Here is a 20609-nt window from a genome sequence, read left to right as displayed (position 1 = left end):
AAGAGTCTGAGCAGAAGGTTGCTTCAGAAACATTATGGAGATCAGGATCCAGGACTGGGATCTAAACAGCAGAACTAGAACCACTAATCACCACCGACTTCATGCTGGACTCTTCAGATCAATTGTGGAGAAATATTAAAGGTCAATTCACATAGAGAGGCTCTGTCGCACTTTGAATGTTTTATCCCATCCGGTGCAAGAAGCTCTCTGAACTCCAAGTAGTTTCCTGGTGTTTTTTCACTGAAAGTCCTGCTATGGAAACAGTACAACCATGGCTAGAAGTAGAGAGAACTCAAAAATGTCTTCTCTGCAATAATACAAAGCTATAATACCACAAACATCACAAATACTGGAAAAATGATGGCACTACATACTAAATATGTTTTATTGTACTTACATTTTAGAAGTTTTTTTTCGTATTTGTTTCCTATCTGCTGTGTACGAAACACAGCCTGCAGTTCAGCCCAGTTCTGCTGAAAAGTTCCTGAATTTTTGTCACATGACTGTTGGTCACAGCTGAGCCATTCATGACTTTATGGTTGCACCAAGGGGTGGAGAGTTTTTTGTTTTCTACAGAATCCAATTTGTGGAAAGGGATGCTTTTTGGTGAATTTTTAAATGAGACATGTAGAATAAAGTGATTTTAATGAAGTCACAGCTCAGTCAGTCATTAATTACAAAAAAGAAAGAGCTAAAGTTGGCTTCCTTGGACTATTTATTTTACAAAAAAATAAGAAAATCGACACATGCGACATTTTTTTTTCAAGTATCACAGGCATTACCAACACTTGAAAAAAAATAGTGGCTCTACATACTATAGATATTTTACTACTTACATTTTTATTCTTTTCCTATTTGTTTTCTATCTGTCTGTCCGTTCAGTCAAAAAGCCTCTGAATTTCTGTTGCATGATTGTTAGTCATAACTCAGCCAGTCATAGTTTCTCAACGGTATCATGGAGCTTAGAATTGAGTGTATTATTTTCGGCAATTTGTACAAAGGGACATGTAGAATAAATTGCTTTTGCTGTAATATTATAGTATCGACCTTAGACTTGGTACATTATTTGGAAGGAATGGAAATCACACATGATTAGAAACATGATTTATACAGAATGTTAAGCAGTTTCTGGGGGTGTTTTTTTTCTCCTGGCTCATTCTTATTCATTGTGGGTTCATTTTTCACTGCGATATGAAGTCCTGCACCTCTATGGAAACAGAACGACAATATCTAGGAGTAGGAGAACTCAAAAATGTCTTTCATTCAGAAAATAATGTTATAAAACAGCAAAGAGAAAGAGCTAAAGTTGAATTTTGTTGATTATTTATTTTACAAAAAAAAAGGAAGACAAAGAGAATCAACATGTATGACTTTTCTCCCAGGTATCACAGATGATACCAATACTTGGAAAAAATGGTAGCTCTACATGCTGTAGATATTTTACTCCTTACATTTTTAATTTATTTCAGACCTTGTCTCCTATTTGCTTTGTGGAAACACAGCCTGCAGTTCAACCAAAAAGTCCCAGAATTTATGTCATCTGACTGTTAGTCACAGCTGAATCATTAATAGCTTATCAGCAGCAAAGGAGCACAGAATTTTGAGTTTCTTAGAAAATATGGTTTAATATTTATTTTTTAAAGAGACATGTAGAATAAAGCAATGTTGATGAAATATCACAATTGTGAGCTTAGATTTGACTACATTTTCAAATGGAACCCACATGATTAGTTAAAGATCAGTCGGAAAGTTGAAAATCTGATAGCTATTTATGTTTTTTTTTTTTTTTTTAAGATTCCTGAGAAAGTTTGTGATTTTTTTCAAGATAACAAACCTTTCACAGCCACGGCTCAACAACTCATTAAAATGTTACAAAGTTTACCTTTTAGAAAGATTTTTAAACAATGTTTTATCATTTTTATTGTTATAAACGGAAATACATTCGAAGAAAAGGTGAATTTTCAGCCAATCCTACATGAATGACACGGCCTCTGATTTGCATCGCATTTCTGAAATACACTCAGAAATGGATTTGCTGTGCAGCCTGGGATCAGCTTGGCTTGCAATCTATGTGCATACAGCAGCTACACATTAGTGTGTCCAGATAAACAAGGCACTCTCTCCACTATGCTCTAATATATTTCACACTCGCTCAGTCCCCAGGTGTTTCGGCAGCCGGCAGCTCCCATGTTAAAGCACCATCTAATGGGTTGGCTCTCCGGCTCGGCTCCCCTGAGGCCTCCGCCAAGATACTTCGCTGCCTCCGAGCCAACATCTCTTCCTGTATGAGATTATTGATTTCAAACAAGTGAGGCAAGCGGGAGCGAAGGGAAAGGGAAATGGGAGATGAGAGCGAGGTGAGAGAACAAGGGTATGGCAATGAAATAGAATAAAAAAAATGGGTGAAGGGACGCCGTAAGGACAGCGCAGGAGGAATGGATTGCATCCGGAGAGACATCAAAGCACCGTAAAATAAGGAAAGAAATATCCTGCAGGGAAAAAGTAAGAGGATAAACTCGTCTTTGAGAGACTCTGAGTGTTTCTCGCTGTAGTGTTCGATTCATCTTCACTTAGTTTCATGCAGCTGTTGGCAAAGAAATGCCAGCAGTGGATTTGATGGCTTATAAACTGATGTATAGCATAATCTGTCAACATAAAACTCACTATGAAATGGCGTTTCAGGTAATTAGAGGATAATCAGGATGAAATAATCTTTGTCTGCTGGAAGTATATGAGCCACAAATGTACCTAACACCCACTCAGATAATTTTACCCAAACCCTCACAGCGAGATTTTCTATTTCAGGGAAGAATAGTCTTTATAAATCTAGAAAATCCATTTTAAAATGCTGCTTTGCACAACAGTCAGCAGTAATAGAAATAATAAGTGATTTGTGGTTAAAAGTCTGAACAAAAAACACCAACACTATGGTCCTGACTGTATATAAGTAATGATATTTCAACACGATGACCAAGAAAAAACCCTATTACTGTGGCTCTGCATCCCTTTCAGCAGCCTGAATAAAAGTGAAACTTGAGCTTGTGTACAATTCTGCTTCAAAGGTTGTCAATTACAGCTTTTGTATTTATTTTTCAAAGGTCATAATGGGTCTAAAAATATTACAAATAGTGAAGCTATAGCAGGAATACAGTCCGTAGTTTCATAATAGGAAAAGAGGGACGACTTGAAGCATATTTTAGCCCCAATGGGTTCAGCTCAAATTGCAGTTTTGATAAGAGTATGTAGAGGATTGCATGTTTTAAAGGATCACTGGCTTATTTTACGATGTGAGTAGTAAGAAACAGTGGTGTAACTATGATGAAAAAAAGAAAGAAAGAAAGAAAGAATGAAAGAAATTGCCAAAATGACACTATTTTTCAGAGCCAGAAACTGAAAACACAGAAAGAATCATCTGATTTTCAACTTTCCTTGAACTACTCGTGTGACATGTGGTTCCATCAGGAAACACAACCCTGTGCTGTTTCAACAGAGGTGGAGGACTAAATAGAGCAACAATACTAGAGGAAATAAAAGAGATATAGAGGAATACATAGTTTGCACCAGATTCTGTATCAAACAACAAAAAAGTAAAACAACAAAAAGTTCTCTCTACTTCTTGTCATTGTTGTGCTGTTTCCATAGAGGTGCACTTTGGACTATATTACAGTGAATAATGAGCCACAGTGAATAAAAAACGCTTAGAAACTGCTTGGTGATCAGAAGATTAAATAGGTAAAGTCCCATATTCCTAGAACTTCTTTATCATCTCAGAATCACAATCAGTTTTATTGCCAAGTAGGTTATCACATACAAGAAAATAGATGCAATGTTTTGGTATTTTACAGTAGATAAAATTGTTCTCTGTGTTAAAAAAGAAGGAAATTATAAAAGGAAATTAATGAAAAAGTGTGACAAGTTAAATCAGCAGCGAGCAAAGCAAACCCAAGTAATTAAGAAAGTATTAGGAAGTCATGGAAATACTAAATTATTAACCAACCTACAATTAATAACATGACTACTTCCTTCTATTTGTTTCCAACACCAGCAAGTCACATGACTGCTGCTATGACTCATGCTATGTGGACGGACAGGTCGGGCTGGAATATGAAGAACCAGCAGTGATAAGAGCTGCAGTTTGTCACCTCGTCTGCAGCTCTGCTCTGACGCAGACTGGGACACAAAAGTCAAGCGACCGCAACCTGAAATTAGTTTTCTTTCACACAAAAATTGTCCCCAGACCAAAAACTGCTGAAAGGAAGCATCTTGTGATGGCCCCGCTGGCTATTACAGACCTGGAGGCTCTTCCAGAGAGCAGCCAGCCAGACAAAGAGGCTGGAAGGAAACGACAGCTGTCTAACTTTGTTTTTGTGTTAGCTTTTAGTGCCATCATCTCCACTGTTGCTATGACTTCCGTGTGCTGGGGCCCGGGTGAGAGTTGGCCGTTACCGCGGCAACCAGCTGCCCAAACACGTCTCAGATATCGCCGTAAAGCCGATTACGTAACAACAGGTATGTGCAAACAAGATCTCAGTCGAACCTCAGGATAAACGTACACAGCGGAGCTTATTGAGTGGATCAAAGCTATCAATTTAAACACCCGCTATATGAACCGTCCACATCCTGTCACATTTTTACTCACTGTGAGCTCATTTTTCACTGCAGTATAAAGTCCTGCAGCTATATGGAAACAGAACAACCACAGCTAGAAGTAAAGAGAACTTAAAATGTGTTTTTTGCAGGATAATACAGTTAAAATGCAATGAATCTTAAAAATATAAAACCAAAAGTGGAATTTCTTTGATTATTAATTTTACAAAAAATTTAAAAACTTTAAGTCAACATGTCCAACATTTTTCCAGGTGCTCACAGCTGTTACCCATGCTGCAAAAATGAAATACTGTGTCTACATACTATACATATTTTATGACGTGAATTGAGCAATATGTTTCCATACTTGCCTCCCATCTGCTTTGTGTAAACACTGCCTGCAGCTCAGCCCAGTTCTGCTGGAGAGTCCCTGAATTTTTGTCACGTCTGTTTTTCACAGCTGAGCCATTAATGACGTTACACTTGCACTGAGGAGAGTACAATTATTTGTTTTCTACAGAATCTTGTTTGTGGAAAAGGTTTATTTTTTGCTAATTTGTCAATGAGACGTAAAATAAAGTGATTTTGATGAAAATCTTGATTTTCGGGTTAAGTTTGTAACAGCACACCACAGATAAGTAGCTCAAGGACCATCAGAAAGTTGAAAGTGCACCAATTCTTTCTGTTTTTACAGTTTTTGGCTTTGATAAATGGTATCATTTTGGCAATTTTGGAGAGAAACAACAGGCCTTTACAACCTTCAGGTCAATTTTGGGGTTCAGAGAGTGAAACAATCAAGACAGAATGGTACAAAACTGTCTCAGTGGGAAGTCGTATGTGGCTCGTCCCCACAGAATCACATATTAGTTGCTTTTAAAATAATAGAACACATTTGAATCTATAGTGATGTTTCTGATTCTAGCCCTAGCATTACCTGATTTTACTGCTTTATTGGTCAGAAGCAAAGTTTGCTTCACCTAAAATCCAATGGGCCTCTTTCAAATGCATCCACATTACCTTAAATGGTAGGTGTTGGACTGATAGTGTTTGCCATAACAGCTGTGGACTAGTTCATCCTTTCTTTGGGGAATTGTTGGTTGCTGCTGGGTCAGTCACGGCTTCTCGGTTACACCAAGGAGGATCTTTGCAGTGCAAATTATTAACAAGACATATCGAATACAGTATATTTGATGTATGATTCTGATTTTGAGCTTAGATTTCCATTAATTTTACAGGCAAAACTGTATATAATAGATAAGTAGTTCATGGTTCCTTGGAAAGTTGAAAATCCATGTATTTTTCTTGTTTTTCTTTCTATGACAAAGGACATATTTTTGTGAGTTATCTTTTTTCAAAAGATAACTGTCAAAGCCGGCAGCAGGTTTTAGGGTTCAGAAGGTTAATCTGCACAACTGATGATCTCCAATAAATGACAAACATATGAAAAATCCCCATCATGCACCCAGCTATTATTGTTCCCCAACAAAGTCCAGGTTATTGCAATGTTGTTTCTAATTACTGTTTTGGTAATCACTGCTATTAATGCGGGGTGGACGTATTTAATTTCTAAATGAACAACAGGTCGTTTTGGGGAAATGTGCTATCAGAGCGGATGATAAACACACTCATTGTAATGGTCAGATTACTGTTATGTGGCTGAAATGAGGCTAATGGGAGGTAATGATAAGGACAGCAATCACGCTCGAACAAAACACTCAGCGAAATGGGCGAACAGAGAGAGAACAGAAATAAACATCTCCGGCTCCGAAGCACTCACGTGTTTCGACAGGTTGGCGCTCTTGGAGTCGACATCGTACCTGTGGAAAAAAAAAAAAAAAAAAAAAAAGGAGAGCAAAAGTCAGTGCATTAGAAAGTGATGGAGGGTGGCAGGAGCTCAGCTGGGAACACAACAGGGATTACAGGCGGGGAAAAATCAATAATGGGGCCAAGCAGCTAGTCACCGACGATCTCCCCAGAGGCTTCGGGTATTTCCCTTTCCAGCATCGCAGGCATCCTCCATTAAACTGACACTAAATGGACTAATTGGCAGTGACACATATGACCGTGAGAGCGAAAGGCAAACAGCAAAAACTGGAATAGACATGTACAATATTCTATTCGGTGTCACCAATACTTGAAAGAGAAATGGCAAATCTACGCACTATATGTTGATGTTTGATTACTTAGGTTTTTAATTTGTTTCTACATGTGTCTCCTGTGTAAATACCGTCTGAAGTTCAGGCCAGTTTTGCCAAAAATCCCTGAATTTTTGTCACATGACTTTCAGTCTCAGTTAAGTCATTCATCACTTCATGTTTGCACCAAGGAGTTGAGAATTTTTTGTTTTTTGCAGAATCTGGTTACTGCAAAGGGTTGATTATTGCCAATTATTTTAATGATGCATGTAGTATAAAAAGAATTTCATGATATAGCTTGATCGAGCTTAGATTAGGAACAGCCTATCACAGATGAGTAGTTCAAAGACAGTCTGGAAGTTGAAAATCCAGTCCAGACCTGCATGACTTTATGTCTGCACCAAGGAGTTGAGAATTATTTGTATTTTACAGAATCTTGTCTGTGAAAAGGGTTCATTTTTGTCAAATCTTTTTGAAAATATTACAATTTTAAACTTATATTAGGGGCAGCATAACACAGGTGAGCAGTTCGAGGACCATCAGAAAGTTAAAAATGCACCATTTATTATAGTTTTCACAGTTTTTGTCTTTGATAAACGGTGCCATTTTGGTGATTTGGTTAAAGACAACATGCGTTTACAACCAACAAGTGGTTGTGGTTCAGAGCAAGAATTATTTCACACAGGGGTGTTAAAAAAATGAAGCTGTGTCTTTTTAAATGACACATGCATAATAAAGTGACACATCTTTATTTTAAGCTAGGATTAGCAACAGCATATCACAGATGAGTAGTTCAATGACCATCAGGGAGTTGGAAATCAACCTATTTTGGCAATTTTGGTTCAGAGAATGAATTCATTAATACAGAATGGTTAAAAAAAAAAAAAACGTCTCAGTGGGAACTCCTGTCCAACTTGTCCCCACATAATCTCACATTAGGTGCTTTTAATAGTAAAACACAATGGGAGTAGGGAATTTTTTGTTTTATACAGAATCTGATTGATTTTTAAACGAGACATGCAGAATAAACTGATTATGATAAAACACCTTGGATTTCCGAATCCATATCACAGATGAGTAGTTCAAGGACCATAAGAATGTTGAAAATCTATCAATTTGGGGGATTTTGGCAAAAGACAATATGCACAAGTAGAGCAGGTGGATGTTGTGGTTCAGAGGCTAATTACTTAATACAGAATGGTTAAAAAAAAAAAGTCTCAACTTTTTTTTTATGACAGAATTTGGTTCGTGCAAAGGGTTGATTTTTGGCAATTTTTTTAAAAAATGAAACATGCAGAATAATCTTATTTTGATGAAATAGGTTGAATTAAAGCTTGGATTAGGAACAGCACATCACAGATGAGTAGTTCAAGGACCGACAGAAAGTCGAAAATCCACCAATTTTGGTAATTTTGGTCTGCAAGGTGGATTTTATGGTTCAGAGGGTGAATTCATTAATACCAAATGGTTAAAAGACGTCTCAGTGGGAACAGAATCCTACATTAGATGCTTTTAGAAATAAAACATAACAGAATCTATACTGACGTTTATAATTCCAACCTTATTATTCCCTAGTTTTACTGGTCAGTGACAGTATGTGCCTGTGAAAGAGGGAAACAGAAACTGAGACATATCCAGTTAGTGAGTAAATAAGATCTTTTTGCTCATTCAGGTGTATTTTTTCGCTGTATTTGATTGTTATTCACACCTTTCATTGCTCAGTTCCACCTGCAGGCCTCTCATACATACAGTACAATATTTGCAGAGAAAAGAATTTGTCCAGAAATGGCCACTCCACCTCCTAAAGAACGGGAAGCAATCAGACGAGCCATTCACTTGGTGAGTTTGAGGTCATTTCACAGCTCAGGTCATTTCACCCACCACTAACAACAGATTGGCCTTTGCTGGGTAACACTTTCCGGGGGGAGAAATGAGGGGCAATTTAGGCGCTTTACAAGAATGTGCAGGATGATGTGTAGCACATCCTGTGTGAGTGGGTGAGGATTCTCAATTAATCTGAAGCGCAGACGAATATTTGAATGATTACATGAAGTCAGTGGGTATCAGACAATCAGCTCCTGTTCTCATCTATGCTTCACATTTAAATCATCTTAGGCTTTGTTTCGCTTCCAAATATATTTTTCTTGAAGACAAGGGTACATGTATTCCTCCTGAACTCATCTGCATGTGATGCTTGGTTCAGGATGAAATAAATTATTGTCAGAGGCCACTGATGTCAACATACTTACACTCCCACTGTTTTAGCAGTGCACAGTATATCCCCATTAGACCTCCATGTTAACCCCATCAACATCAAAACCCACCGCCAGGTTTGAAAGACTTACACCATTTATCAGAGCCAGAAACTATACAAAGTAAGAAAGAATCATTGAATTTTCATCCGTGACGTGCCATTTGGTTGGAAAAATTACAAACGTGTAAGCTTGAAATTGGGATTTCATCAAAATTGCTTGATTCTACATGTGTCATTTAAACATTTGCGAAAATGAACAGTGTCCTCAAACGTGATTCTGTAAAAAACTAAATATTTTGCACATCATTAGCACAATAGAGATTATACTTGACTCCACTGCAATCAACAGTTACATGATAAAAATTCAGGGAATTTTCAGCTGAACTGGGATGACCTGCAGGCTGTGTTTACACAGAGCATATCGTAGATAAATATAGAAACAAAACAAAAAATATGATCAGTAAAATATGTAGTAGTCACCACTTTTCTTTCAGTTTGAGAACACTTGAGGGTATTCAACTAGTTTTATTTATCATGAAATTCATAACCAGTGAAATTCACCTTTTGTCTTATCTTTTTTATTCGGATGTATTGTATTATAACTTTGTTACCAAATATTACCAAAAGGATTCAGCTCTGACCAAAAGTCAAAAAACAAACCCGCAGGGACTTTTCAGCTAAACTACAAGCAGAGTTTAACATCCTACTCTCATATGTGCTCTGTATAGTTACCGGTAATGTTAATACAAACCTACAGTATGCAGAGTTACAATTTTTGCAGTGTTGCATGTGTCGATTTAAGCTTTTTATTATTATTATTTTTAATAAAAATAAATGATCAAAGACATTCTATTGTAATTTTTAAATTTTCTCTTCTGTGGCATTCTGTCTTTACTATGCTGCACAAAGATTTTTTTTATTTCTCAGTACTACTCAGCATGACTGTGTTGTTTTCATAGAGGTGCAGGATATTCCAGTAAAAAAAAAACAATCCCACAGTGAAAAAAATGTGACAGGAGTCAAAAACGATCAGAAACGACTTGTTCAAAAGGGCTAAATTGATTATGAATATGTTGTACTTGACTTAATGTGCATTTTTTATTTGATCTATTTTACACTTGAGGGTCATCAACTAAGAATCTTCAGGCTTTATGAATATTTTCTTTTTTTTAATAAATGAGAAAAAAAGGCAGTCTGGCCCTTTTTTTGTAGTCTCGGCTGCATGGAAAACAAACCAAACCTTAACTCTAAAACTGAGGTTCACACCAAACCATACATCTTCTGACACTCCTATTAAACACAGCGCAGTATCACTTTCAGTGGACGTACTATAGTATTTCATAACCTCTCCCTCTGCTACTGCTTTATTTTCATCCAGATCTCATCTTCATGGGCCTGAGGGAGGAAACATTCTTTCATCTACTATCAGACTGTGTTACCCTCTGCAGGCAGAAACCATCGGCAGCTGAAACGAGCAGCAAACTACAACCAGACACACGCATGCAGACAAAGACACGGGCCTGTTTCTCACACACGGATGCATAAACTGAAAGATACCGACAACAACACACGGTCGCCGACCTACAAAAAGCCAGAGCGCCGTTTGTCCCTGAAATGCTCGGTTCCATTCAGAAAAGGAGAGAGCGAAACATGCATTCATTCATTCACAGGTCGCCTAAAGAAACAGGCAGGCATGGAAGCAACACAAACACAGATGTACCTGCATATTCTGAGCATAAGAATGTCACAACACAAGCAGAAAGTGTGTTACTGCCTTTACACAGAAGGATTCAAACAGCCTTTGTTTGCATTACTTGTAAAAAGCACACACTCATCAAATCATACATGAAAAAGGTGAAAAGAGCAGCCGTTTATTGTATCTATACTGATAAGAAAGCTGGTCTAGCTTTCAAATAAAGCTATTTTTAACCATAACAGTAATTAGAAGTGATTCAGATGGATACAAAAGCACCAAAACAGCTAAAAAAAACTAATTTCAAAACGCTCAACTTTGGATTTTTATTGTAAGAAGAACAAATAAATATTTAAAATACTGAACATACTCATCCATTACCTTCATTATACAGAGAAAGATGTTTTTTACACGTCCATTTACGTGTGAAAATGTACACGGCTGTAACGTGCACAAGCGGAGCAAGCAGAGTAGATATAAAAGGTTAAATGCTTCCATTTCCCTGAAGGAAATCTGTCTGGTCCTATATCACACCCAGCATCCCACAGAACTCACGGTTGTTATGGCTACATGGTAAAACCTGCACACACATAGACATGAACGCACGCACACAGAAACACACACAGTCACCATGGTCACACGCCGTATGTGGGAATGCACACACAATGCATCAGCTTTGCGTTTGTCTTGGAATCGGTTGGTCAACACGTGACCCTATGACACATCTACTGTACGTATCAGTATGTGCTATAACAAAGAACAGTAACACAACCTGAAAACACACAATGATTTACTGACAAGGCTTCAAAACTGGCCAACATCTCATTTTTTCCCCTTTTAACCTGGACGTTTTTTGCTGCTGTTGCCATTTTTATTTGAGTGAAATATACTTTCATGTTCCTTTTTGTTGTTGTAAGAAAAGTGTTCCTGAGTTATTTCAAGTTCTAAGGACTTTTCATTGAAGGGAGGAGCTCAGGTGGATGGATGGGTCAAAGAAACATCTGATTTTCATCTTAACCATGTACTTATTATTGCAACCAGGACAACAAAGTAGTCATTATAACCCACACTGCAATATTTATTATAACCTTGACAATTTAAACCCTCTAAACATCAAATAGTTTTGGGGCATTTTTTTTGTTTTGTTTTGTTTTTTTTTGCTCCTGTCACGTTTTTACTTACTGTAGGCTAATTTTTCACGGCAATATAAAGTCCTACACCTTTATGGAAACAGCCACAAAAACCATGACTAGAAGTATTGAAAACTCAACAATGTATTCTGTGCAGTATGACACTGTTATATTGCAACAAATCATAAAGAAAGAAAAAATTAAGATGTCTTTTATTAAAAATGAAAGAGCAAAAATTGGAAAAAACTGGAATCAACATTTACAACATGTTTCCAAGTGCTCACAAGTGTTATCAATACTGGAAAAAACAATGACTCCACAATCATTACTTCAAGAAAAGCACTGAAAGAGCGCAGTACTCCACCAAGGCTGCTCAGTGGTTGGATCATTTCCAACGGCTGAAATCTTGACAAAAGTTGTGGCTGAAATCACGGCCAAATAGAATGTGGCCATTTAATATAGATGTACCCACAAACAAAAAGACCTTGCACTGAGCACAGGCATGTGTTTTGCATGTGTACGTTATGCACGGATACCGAATCACATGATCTAAATATGTAGCGGGCGACGTGAATTGATGGGACTCGGAAACACCCTCACAGTTTAATCAATTGTTCCTTGGATCATTTCCGACAGATAAGTCCCTATAAGTCCACAGTGGTTGATTTGTAGTCGGATCACAATCATGTGATTGTCACCAGGCAGCTGACGTAGTGTTCACTTTGTCATAGTTACAGTGACGCCAGGCCACTATCTTGTAATGACACAAAAATATTTAACAAATCTGTGGCTCCAGACTATAAGCCACATCACTGCCAAAATCTAATCGGTTGGTCCTAGTGTCAATTCTGACCTTCCCTGAGAATTTCATCCAAATCTGGTAATCCGTTTTTGAGTAATGTTGCTAACAGACAAACAGACAGACAAACCAATGCCGACCATCACATACCTCCGCCGAGGCTCCGCCTCCTTGGCAGAGTAATTCGTTTCCATACTTATCTCCTATCTGCTCGGTGTAAACACTGCCTGCAGTTCATCCCAGTTTGTTTAGACTTTTGGTCACAGCTCAGTCTAATTTTGTCATATTAGCACCAAGATGTGCAGAACTTTTAGTTTTTTAAAAGAGCTGGTTAGACTTCGGTTTATTTGTGGAACAATTTTAAATGCCATAACTCATAAAATAAATGCTGATTATTTATTTTGCAAAAATTGAAAACCCTGGAATCAACACTCTTCAGCGTCTACTTGTGTTACAGAAAAATCAACTGTACGTCTTATTATAGATAGTGTTACTGTTTACATTGTAAATTAGTTTACACACTCGTCTCCTGTGTGTAAACACTGCCTGCAGTTCAACCGAGTGCAGCCAAAAAGTCTCTGAATTTTTGTCATGTGACTGCTGGTTGTAGCTCAGTCACTAAAGTTCTCTCAGTTGAATTGAGGAGTGCAGAATTTTATTTCTTTTCTTTTTTTTTTTTAACAGAATCTGGTTAGTTTTAGCTGAATATATCTGGTGAATTTTTTAAATGATGTGTGTGGAATAAAGTGATTTAATTAAATTTTATGCTTTGGTTAAGTATTTCAAAAAACTTACATGCCACAGATGAGTAGTTTAAGGATGGTTGGGAAAACTAACAATTGCTTCTGTTTTTACAGTGTCTTTGCTCTTTGCTCTGATAAATGGTGTAATTTCAGCATTTTTTTTTAGCATGCCTTTTGAAACCAACAGCCAGTTTTGGGGTTCAGAGGTGCTGATGGACAGATACAGGATAGTAGTGGAGGACTGTAATCCATAATAAAGGTAGAGCAATAAACGGTTGTGCATATATAGGTTGTGCATGTAAAAAATCGGTACACTTCTTTTTGTTGTTTTTTCTATATACTTATACCCCCATGCACAAATACAGTCATATCTCCACCCATACACATATTTTCCCTCTCTTTCTCCTTTTATCGCACACAAACACTTCCATGCAGACACACTAATTCCTCCTCACAGACTTTCAGATCCCAGTCGGGTTGTCGCAGTGCCTCCCTTGATTATATTACAATTAATCTCCATCTTATAAAATAAAGCCACTGAAATCCCTCCATAACTAAATGAGAAATGCGATTTGAGTGCAAAGTGAGGAAGAGAATCCTCCCAACTGGAGGCAGGCTGGTGGCTTAATAAGTGTAAGGACCAGCTTGCTCCTACAGATCTACCTTTATGCCAGTGAGGTGTGGGATTCTACCATGATGTGGTCGTCAATACATCAGCAGCACAACCAATCTAATTCAATGGACTTAGTGTGGCAGCAGAGGTAGATCAATGCAGTTTTTTTAATGCAGCAACAAAAAGGATATCCTCATCAAAAACATCAGCCATGACTGTTAATAAATAGCATTTTCAGCCTTTGCGCAAAAAAATGCAAAATAAGATTAAAAATGAACATATCCGATATAGTGTCAGTCGTCACATTCCATTACTTTATAGTTCAATATAGCTCATAATTTCGGTAGCTAATTAGGTTTTGACATACATAATGCGAAAGTTGAAAAAAACATTTTCTAATTTCAGTCCAACATATTTCCAATACTCTGCAGCACATGTAGCAGAGCACATATCACAGCTAAGTAGACAGTGGTGTGGAGTCAAGCTGTGCTTTCACAGCAAGTTGCCAATCTGCAGGAGAACCTGTCAAAGGCCTTGTATAATCCATATTTTAGAAAACAAAGTTGACATCTGACAGTGACTGACTGAAAGAACTCCAGATGCTTGAACACAAATTCACAGAGTACTTATACAATAGATGCAAATCTTACTTACAAGTCAAATCGGATATTCTGCCTCTCTTCAAAGAAGTAGTCCAAAATGAATTTCCGCACAAAGTCTGGGTTTAGTGTGTTGTCAATCACCTCCGTTCTGCCAAACTAGACAAAAAAAGCAAGATAAAGGCCAAAAAGAACACAATTCTGCTTTTCTAAATGATGAACCATGAAACTACGTCACTTTATCGCCCCAAATCTGCATAATCTATTATCTGTAATTTTATATTTCTGCTACTTAAAGCTTTGACCTTTCGCAAATCACAGCTTTTACAAGCACTCTGTGAAGTTGCAGTGACTCGTGTAAATATCTAATCACCTGCAAGTTGTTTTCTTTTTCCTCAGGAGACATGAGGAGACGGAGGTTGGTTACAGAAGATTATGTAGAGCTTTGGAGTAATGAATGCAGAGTAGCTGAAGTATGGAGTCAATGGGGGTTAGGTAGGTCCTGGTTTGGCATTTAACTTAGCCTGTTAATAATGCATGCAGATGATGGGCTACTCAGAAATATGAATAACTGTGGAATGATTGGGCCGCAGGATTTGCCCTCCGCATTTACATTCATGAATATTCATTGTAGTGAAACGCGGCGGTGACGGCAGTACAGTCATACGTGAGCGAACACATGCTCTGAAACCATTTCGGAGCGTGTTGTGACCGATATTGGAGACAGTGTTTTTAATTTAATAACTAGGAGCAGCAGTGTGGCTTCACAATATGCCACATTTTTCAAAAGAAAAGATCACCAAAGCCTCGGGTGCTACCACAGTCTTAAATTTCCATGAAATTTATTTATGTTCCTTTGAGGTGAATTTGTGTCACTCTATTATTCAGCCACCTTTAACCGTATTTACTCAAATTTAAGACTGTTGCTACATACTGAGAAATGAGAAAGATAGCTGAGGCGTGCAGTATATTGGACTGTGGTAATTTGTCTCTACTCTCTAAAAGGACGCATTTTGGATGAAGACTTATGAACAAAAGTTCACATAAACTTGAAAAGACCACATATACCATGGCAGTCTTGAGTTTCCAATAACTTCTATAACACTTTATTTTCTATGATGGACTGATTGCAATACGAAGTCCTGGCCTAAACCTCATCGAAAACCTGTGGACTGTGCTGAAGAAAAAAGTCTGTACAAGAACCAGATTTGTGTTTGGTCTGATGGATCCCAAATCAAGTCCTGCAATCAGTTGCAAACCAAAAGTTTACATAGTTTTGTAAAGACCATATATATAATGGCAGTCTTGAGTTTCCAATGGCACCCATAACTGGGAAATTTCTAGGATGTAATCATGGAAACTCATACATCTTTGTCACAAGGACCAATCATGCATTGTGGTTCTTTTATGAATGTACGATAGATCATCTGGAAATAGAAAGAAATGGCTAAATCAGGCTACAACTAAGGTTTTAGAATGGCCTTCTCAAAGTCACAACTTATACTCCCATCAATAATCTGTGAATTATGATGAAGAAACAAGTCAGTGTCAGAAAACCAACAAATTTAGTTGAACTGCACGAGTTCTGTCAAGAGGGTCAAAGATACAACCATAAATTTCTGGATGGTTACAAAAAGTGCCCAGATATTAGCATTAATGTTTGTTTTTTGTGACAAAGGCACACGAGGTTCGATGATTCCATTATATGAAATTCAGAGTTATAGAAGTCACTAGAAACTAAAGACTGATATCATATACAAACTACAAATACTGCCGGTTGGCTTCAGGAGATTCAACAACACATTCAGTTATGTACACACTTACCTCTCTCCACTCTTTGTTGCCCATTCCTTGTGTGTAGAGAACACAAACTGTGAAGGACAAAGACACATAACATCAGAGAAAATTAATCAGTAACTACAAATTCAAACACTCTTGTGGAAATTTTATGGCTAGGTTCTAAACTAAAATGTGATAACAAACACCCGATTGTTATCACAACGCTGCTGGGTTTTTCCATAAATGTATTACTGTTAACAATATGGAAAATGATTATTACAGTTGGGAATGAGGCCTTACTAAACATGGTGGAAGAGACCTCACTCTTCTCTTCCCCAAAGACAAAGTACAAGTTTTAAAGGCTTTCATAGCAAATACAAACTCTTTTCCTATTGGCTCTGTGAAAGTAAAATCAATGGTGATCTCTTAGATTATCATTTATTATCTATATGTTCAGTTATTGTACATGTGTTTTTGTTGTGGTACAATTTCTGTTAGTACAATAGTCTTCTGGTAGCTCAGGTGTTGAAGAAGTGTCTAAGGGTCCAAAGGTCTGAGGCCAACAATAGAAGGTATTTCACACTCCTAAAAAGAGTTTGGGAAGAAGGACTCTTGTTCTGTTGTGGTATGTAACTAATAATGAGCCAATGAAAGAACTTTCTGACTATCTGATTCACTATAAAAACTGATGCAGTTGTACTTCTCCTTTCAGAATCTCGACAAACTTTATATTCTCCATATCGCAGGGGAGAGTGGGTGAGATGAGCCTGTGGGTTAGTTGAGCCACCCTTTGTTTCGAGAGAATAATGGAAGAAATTGATCATGTGACCAAGTATTTTTGAGGAGGTATCCATTCAACCCTCCCAGTGAAGAGAAGGAGCACATGGAGTAAGAGGTCATTTTAGTTAACAAAAAGTAAAAATGTTATGTTTATGATTTCATGAGTGTTGTGTTTGAACACTTATTGAAACATATGTAACAATTTCACACGTGTGTTAACATTGGTTATCTACAATATGAGGCTAAAGTGTAGGCATGAAGTTAGCTCTAAACTGCCTGGATGCACCTTTGTTAAAATGGTAGCAGTGGGGTTAAGTTGAGCCACTGGCTCCCACCTATAATTATAAGTAAATAATTACTTTACTGGAAATCTATAGCTATATGTTGAATAATATTCTAGTTTTGTAAAAATGACAGTAAAATTTGGTCATTTTGTAGATGTGTAGAAATATGTATCAGTTCTTCCTGTTCTCTGCCTAACATGAGGATTAGTCGATATAACCATGTTTATGAGCTGCTTTGATCAGCAAATACATTTTTAAAAAAACCCTCAAATGTCATGGTATTTCATGGACATGACTAGTGAGCTATAAGTGCATGAATCAGCAATAACAAAACAACATCAAAGCTCCTAATAGTTTTATTCATGAAGCCTAAATAAATCTACTTCCTGTCTTCAGACGGCGGAATAAAACATAATTTTAAAGCTATTTTGTAATTTCCCAAAACAAGACAGTTCTCTAAAAGGTGAATTATCATCATATACTTCATTTTGAAAGGGCTTTGATGTTTTTTTCAGATAACTGACAGCAGGATTTATCAGGGTGCATGTATACAGGCAAATAAATAGTGTTTTTGACGGAAACAAGCACGTGATATTTGAAGAAAAACACAGATTTGAAGCAATAACAGAGAAGAAAACTCTGGATCCTTCTTATCTGGATCACTGCTCTTCAGATTCTAAAGCTATATTTACCACCAAGTGACATATCCAAGGTATAATCTATATTTTCAGTAATTTTTTCCCTTCACCTCCTTGCTCTTTTCCCTTGTCAGGCTGGTTTATATCAGGAAACCCAAGATGCGGCGCTCAGCACAATCACAAGTGCCACTCAGCATAAAAGCTAAATGTATGGTTAAAGCTCACGCGTCTTTCTTCCTCCTCCTCCTAATCACTGTCATCCTCATCATCGGGCTCATCACTGTCATCAGCATCATCACCTTGAGTCATTTTGGCCTCATGCCGCTGCAGATGTGCTGACATGCTGTGTTTTTGCAGACTGTGAGTCACTACAGGGCCTCAAAAGTCATCATGATATCATAATTTCACAGCCGTACACATCTTGAGATGTAATCTGCAATCTCAAAAAGTGGTTTAATTTCAGGGAGGAATCTTATGTTGCCTTCACTCCCCATTCCGATCCACCAATTCACATGCAGGTGCAACACATCACATGCAAAAAACAATGTCCTTTTTGCTTTTTTGCTGAGAATTAAGTGAGAAAATCAACACCAAACTCGTGTCTGTGTTCTAAATTCGAAGCAGGTGGTTAGCTTGCAGCGTACAAACCACAAGCAAACACATAATTCAACTTAATTAACATGGTCCACGTTGAACTGCTAAATCGGATGCAGGGAGATGAGGTGCAGAGCTCTGGCTGTGTGACGACATTAAAGCTGATCCGAGCTTACAGTCATTTCAGATGATCTTTTTTTTCCACTAAAGATCAGATATCATTCAAGTAAAGGTTTGGTCCACTGGGAAATATGTTTCTGTGGAGAATTAGATGAGGGAATCGATACCACTCCCATAAATATCTAGTAAATATACGGTTAGTGTGCAACCAACAGAGATAACAGAAAGTTACAGCACATGACCCAAGCTTTGTTTCTACACTTTTCTATGAATTAAACAAAAGAATAGCGATTAGTTGGCACAATCAGTGACGTCAACGCTAATAATCAATATTTTTAACTAAACACGTTCCTTTTTTACTTCATTTTATAATAACAAAATGTATTTCTCCACTATCCCTGCATATTTGTGGCACCATAATGTTAGTCATTTTTGGTTCCAGTAGTTGGTCAGCTGCTCATTGCTACACTTTTAGACAATGATGGCAGCAGCAGAATCTGACTCAGTTCAGTGTCAAAGTTTCCAAAGAGCCAAGGTTTGAAAAGACGGGATTACTTCAAATTATCAGATAAAATAAAGATGGTTTGTGCACTGTACAGAGTTTGAATCACAGCAGCACAGAGCAACACACAAGGGGCACTTCACATCTGTTAACTTCTCTCCTGCTCCCTGTGCTCACATACACTGTGTTTTAATGCAGCCACATTTCCGATAAAGCTATCTTTATTCACTAATTTTGGTGTTTTTGTTGCCAACAGAAAGAGAATGAAATAGTAAGTGAAATGCGGCTCATTGGGGCCACATATTAACCAAAAGTCACTTCCAACCAGCTGCTCTACACCGCTAAGATTCAGATTTTATAGTGCAAAGTGTCTGGCAAACTTAGTGTTGGTTAAAGACGATGGCTGGGCTGGGAATTTGGTGATATACAGTACCAGTCAAAAGTCTGGACACACCTTCTTGTTCAATGGTTTTATCTATTTTAATCATTCTCTACATTGTAGATTAATACTGACGACATCAAAACTACGAAAGAACACATACAGAATTATGCTGTTAACAAAAAAAGTGTTAAACAAACCAGAGTATGCTTTATATTTTAGATTTAGAAGCTGTTTGGGAGAACTCCAAGAGTGTGCAAGGCTGTCATCAAAGCAAAAGGGGGCTCCTTTAAAGAATCTAAAGTAAAAAACCTATTCTGCTTTGTTCAACATTTTCTTGTTTACTGCTTAATTCCATATGTGTTCTTTCACAGTTTTTATGTCTTCCGTATTGATCTACAATGTAGAAAATACTCAAAGTAAATAACAACCACTGTAGAGCCGGGTTCTGCTCAAGGTTTCTTCCCTGTTAAAAGAGTGTTTTTCTTGCCGCTGTCGCTTCAGGGCTTGCTCTGGGGGGAAAAAACTGAATATGTTAGTAGTAAAATATCTACAGTATGTAGACTCATTTTTTCCAGTGTTGGTAACAACTGTGGGTACCTGGAAAAATGGTGTACATGCTGATTATAGTTTTTTTCAGATTTAAAAAAATAAATATTAGACGAAATTCCACTTTTTATGATTTATGGCACTACACATTTGTAATACTGCACAGAAGACTTTTTGAGGTCTCTCTACTTCCTGCTGTATTTGTGGTGTTTTAATAAAGGTGCAATATGAGCCCATAGTAAGTACAAATAAAAACCTGACAAGGGAGAAAGAAACGCTCGGAAACCACTTGGAGTTCAGAGGGTTAAAATGTATTTCAGCACGCACATTAGTAAGCGAATGCATCACTGTTTGTTCAGTTGCCAAGTTCAGCTCAGTGCAAAATTAGCTGCACACGAGGCTAATACCTCAGCAGTCAACATGATGACTGT

The 20609-nt window shown here is 37.5% G+C and overlaps 1 protein-coding gene across 1 annotated transcript in view; it reads right to left on the bottom strand.

Annotated features, from left to right (window-relative positions):
- LOC111589158 (copine-8) overlaps positions 1-20609 on the bottom strand; it is a 135363-nt gene that overhangs the window by 81298 nt on the left and 33456 nt on the right. Inside the window, exons 3-5 of the mRNA XM_055006486.1 lie at positions 16378-16424; positions 14609-14712; positions 6365-6404 (exon numbers count right to left, since the gene is read on the bottom strand). Of these exons, the coding sequence (XP_054862461.1) occupies positions 6365-6404; positions 14609-14712; positions 16378-16424 (191 nt within the window). The remainder of the gene's footprint in view (positions 1-6364; positions 6405-14608; positions 14713-16377; positions 16425-20609) is intronic.

Source organism: Amphiprion ocellaris, chromosome 21 (genome assembly GCF_022539595.1).
Source record: "Amphiprion ocellaris isolate individual 3 ecotype Okinawa chromosome 21, ASM2253959v1, whole genome shotgun sequence".
In the NCBI taxonomy this organism is placed as follows: Eukaryota; Metazoa; Chordata; class Actinopteri; family Pomacentridae; genus Amphiprion; species Amphiprion ocellaris.
The sequence above is the reverse complement of the archived record's forward strand: the minus strand, read 5'-3'. Positions and strand labels throughout refer to the sequence as shown.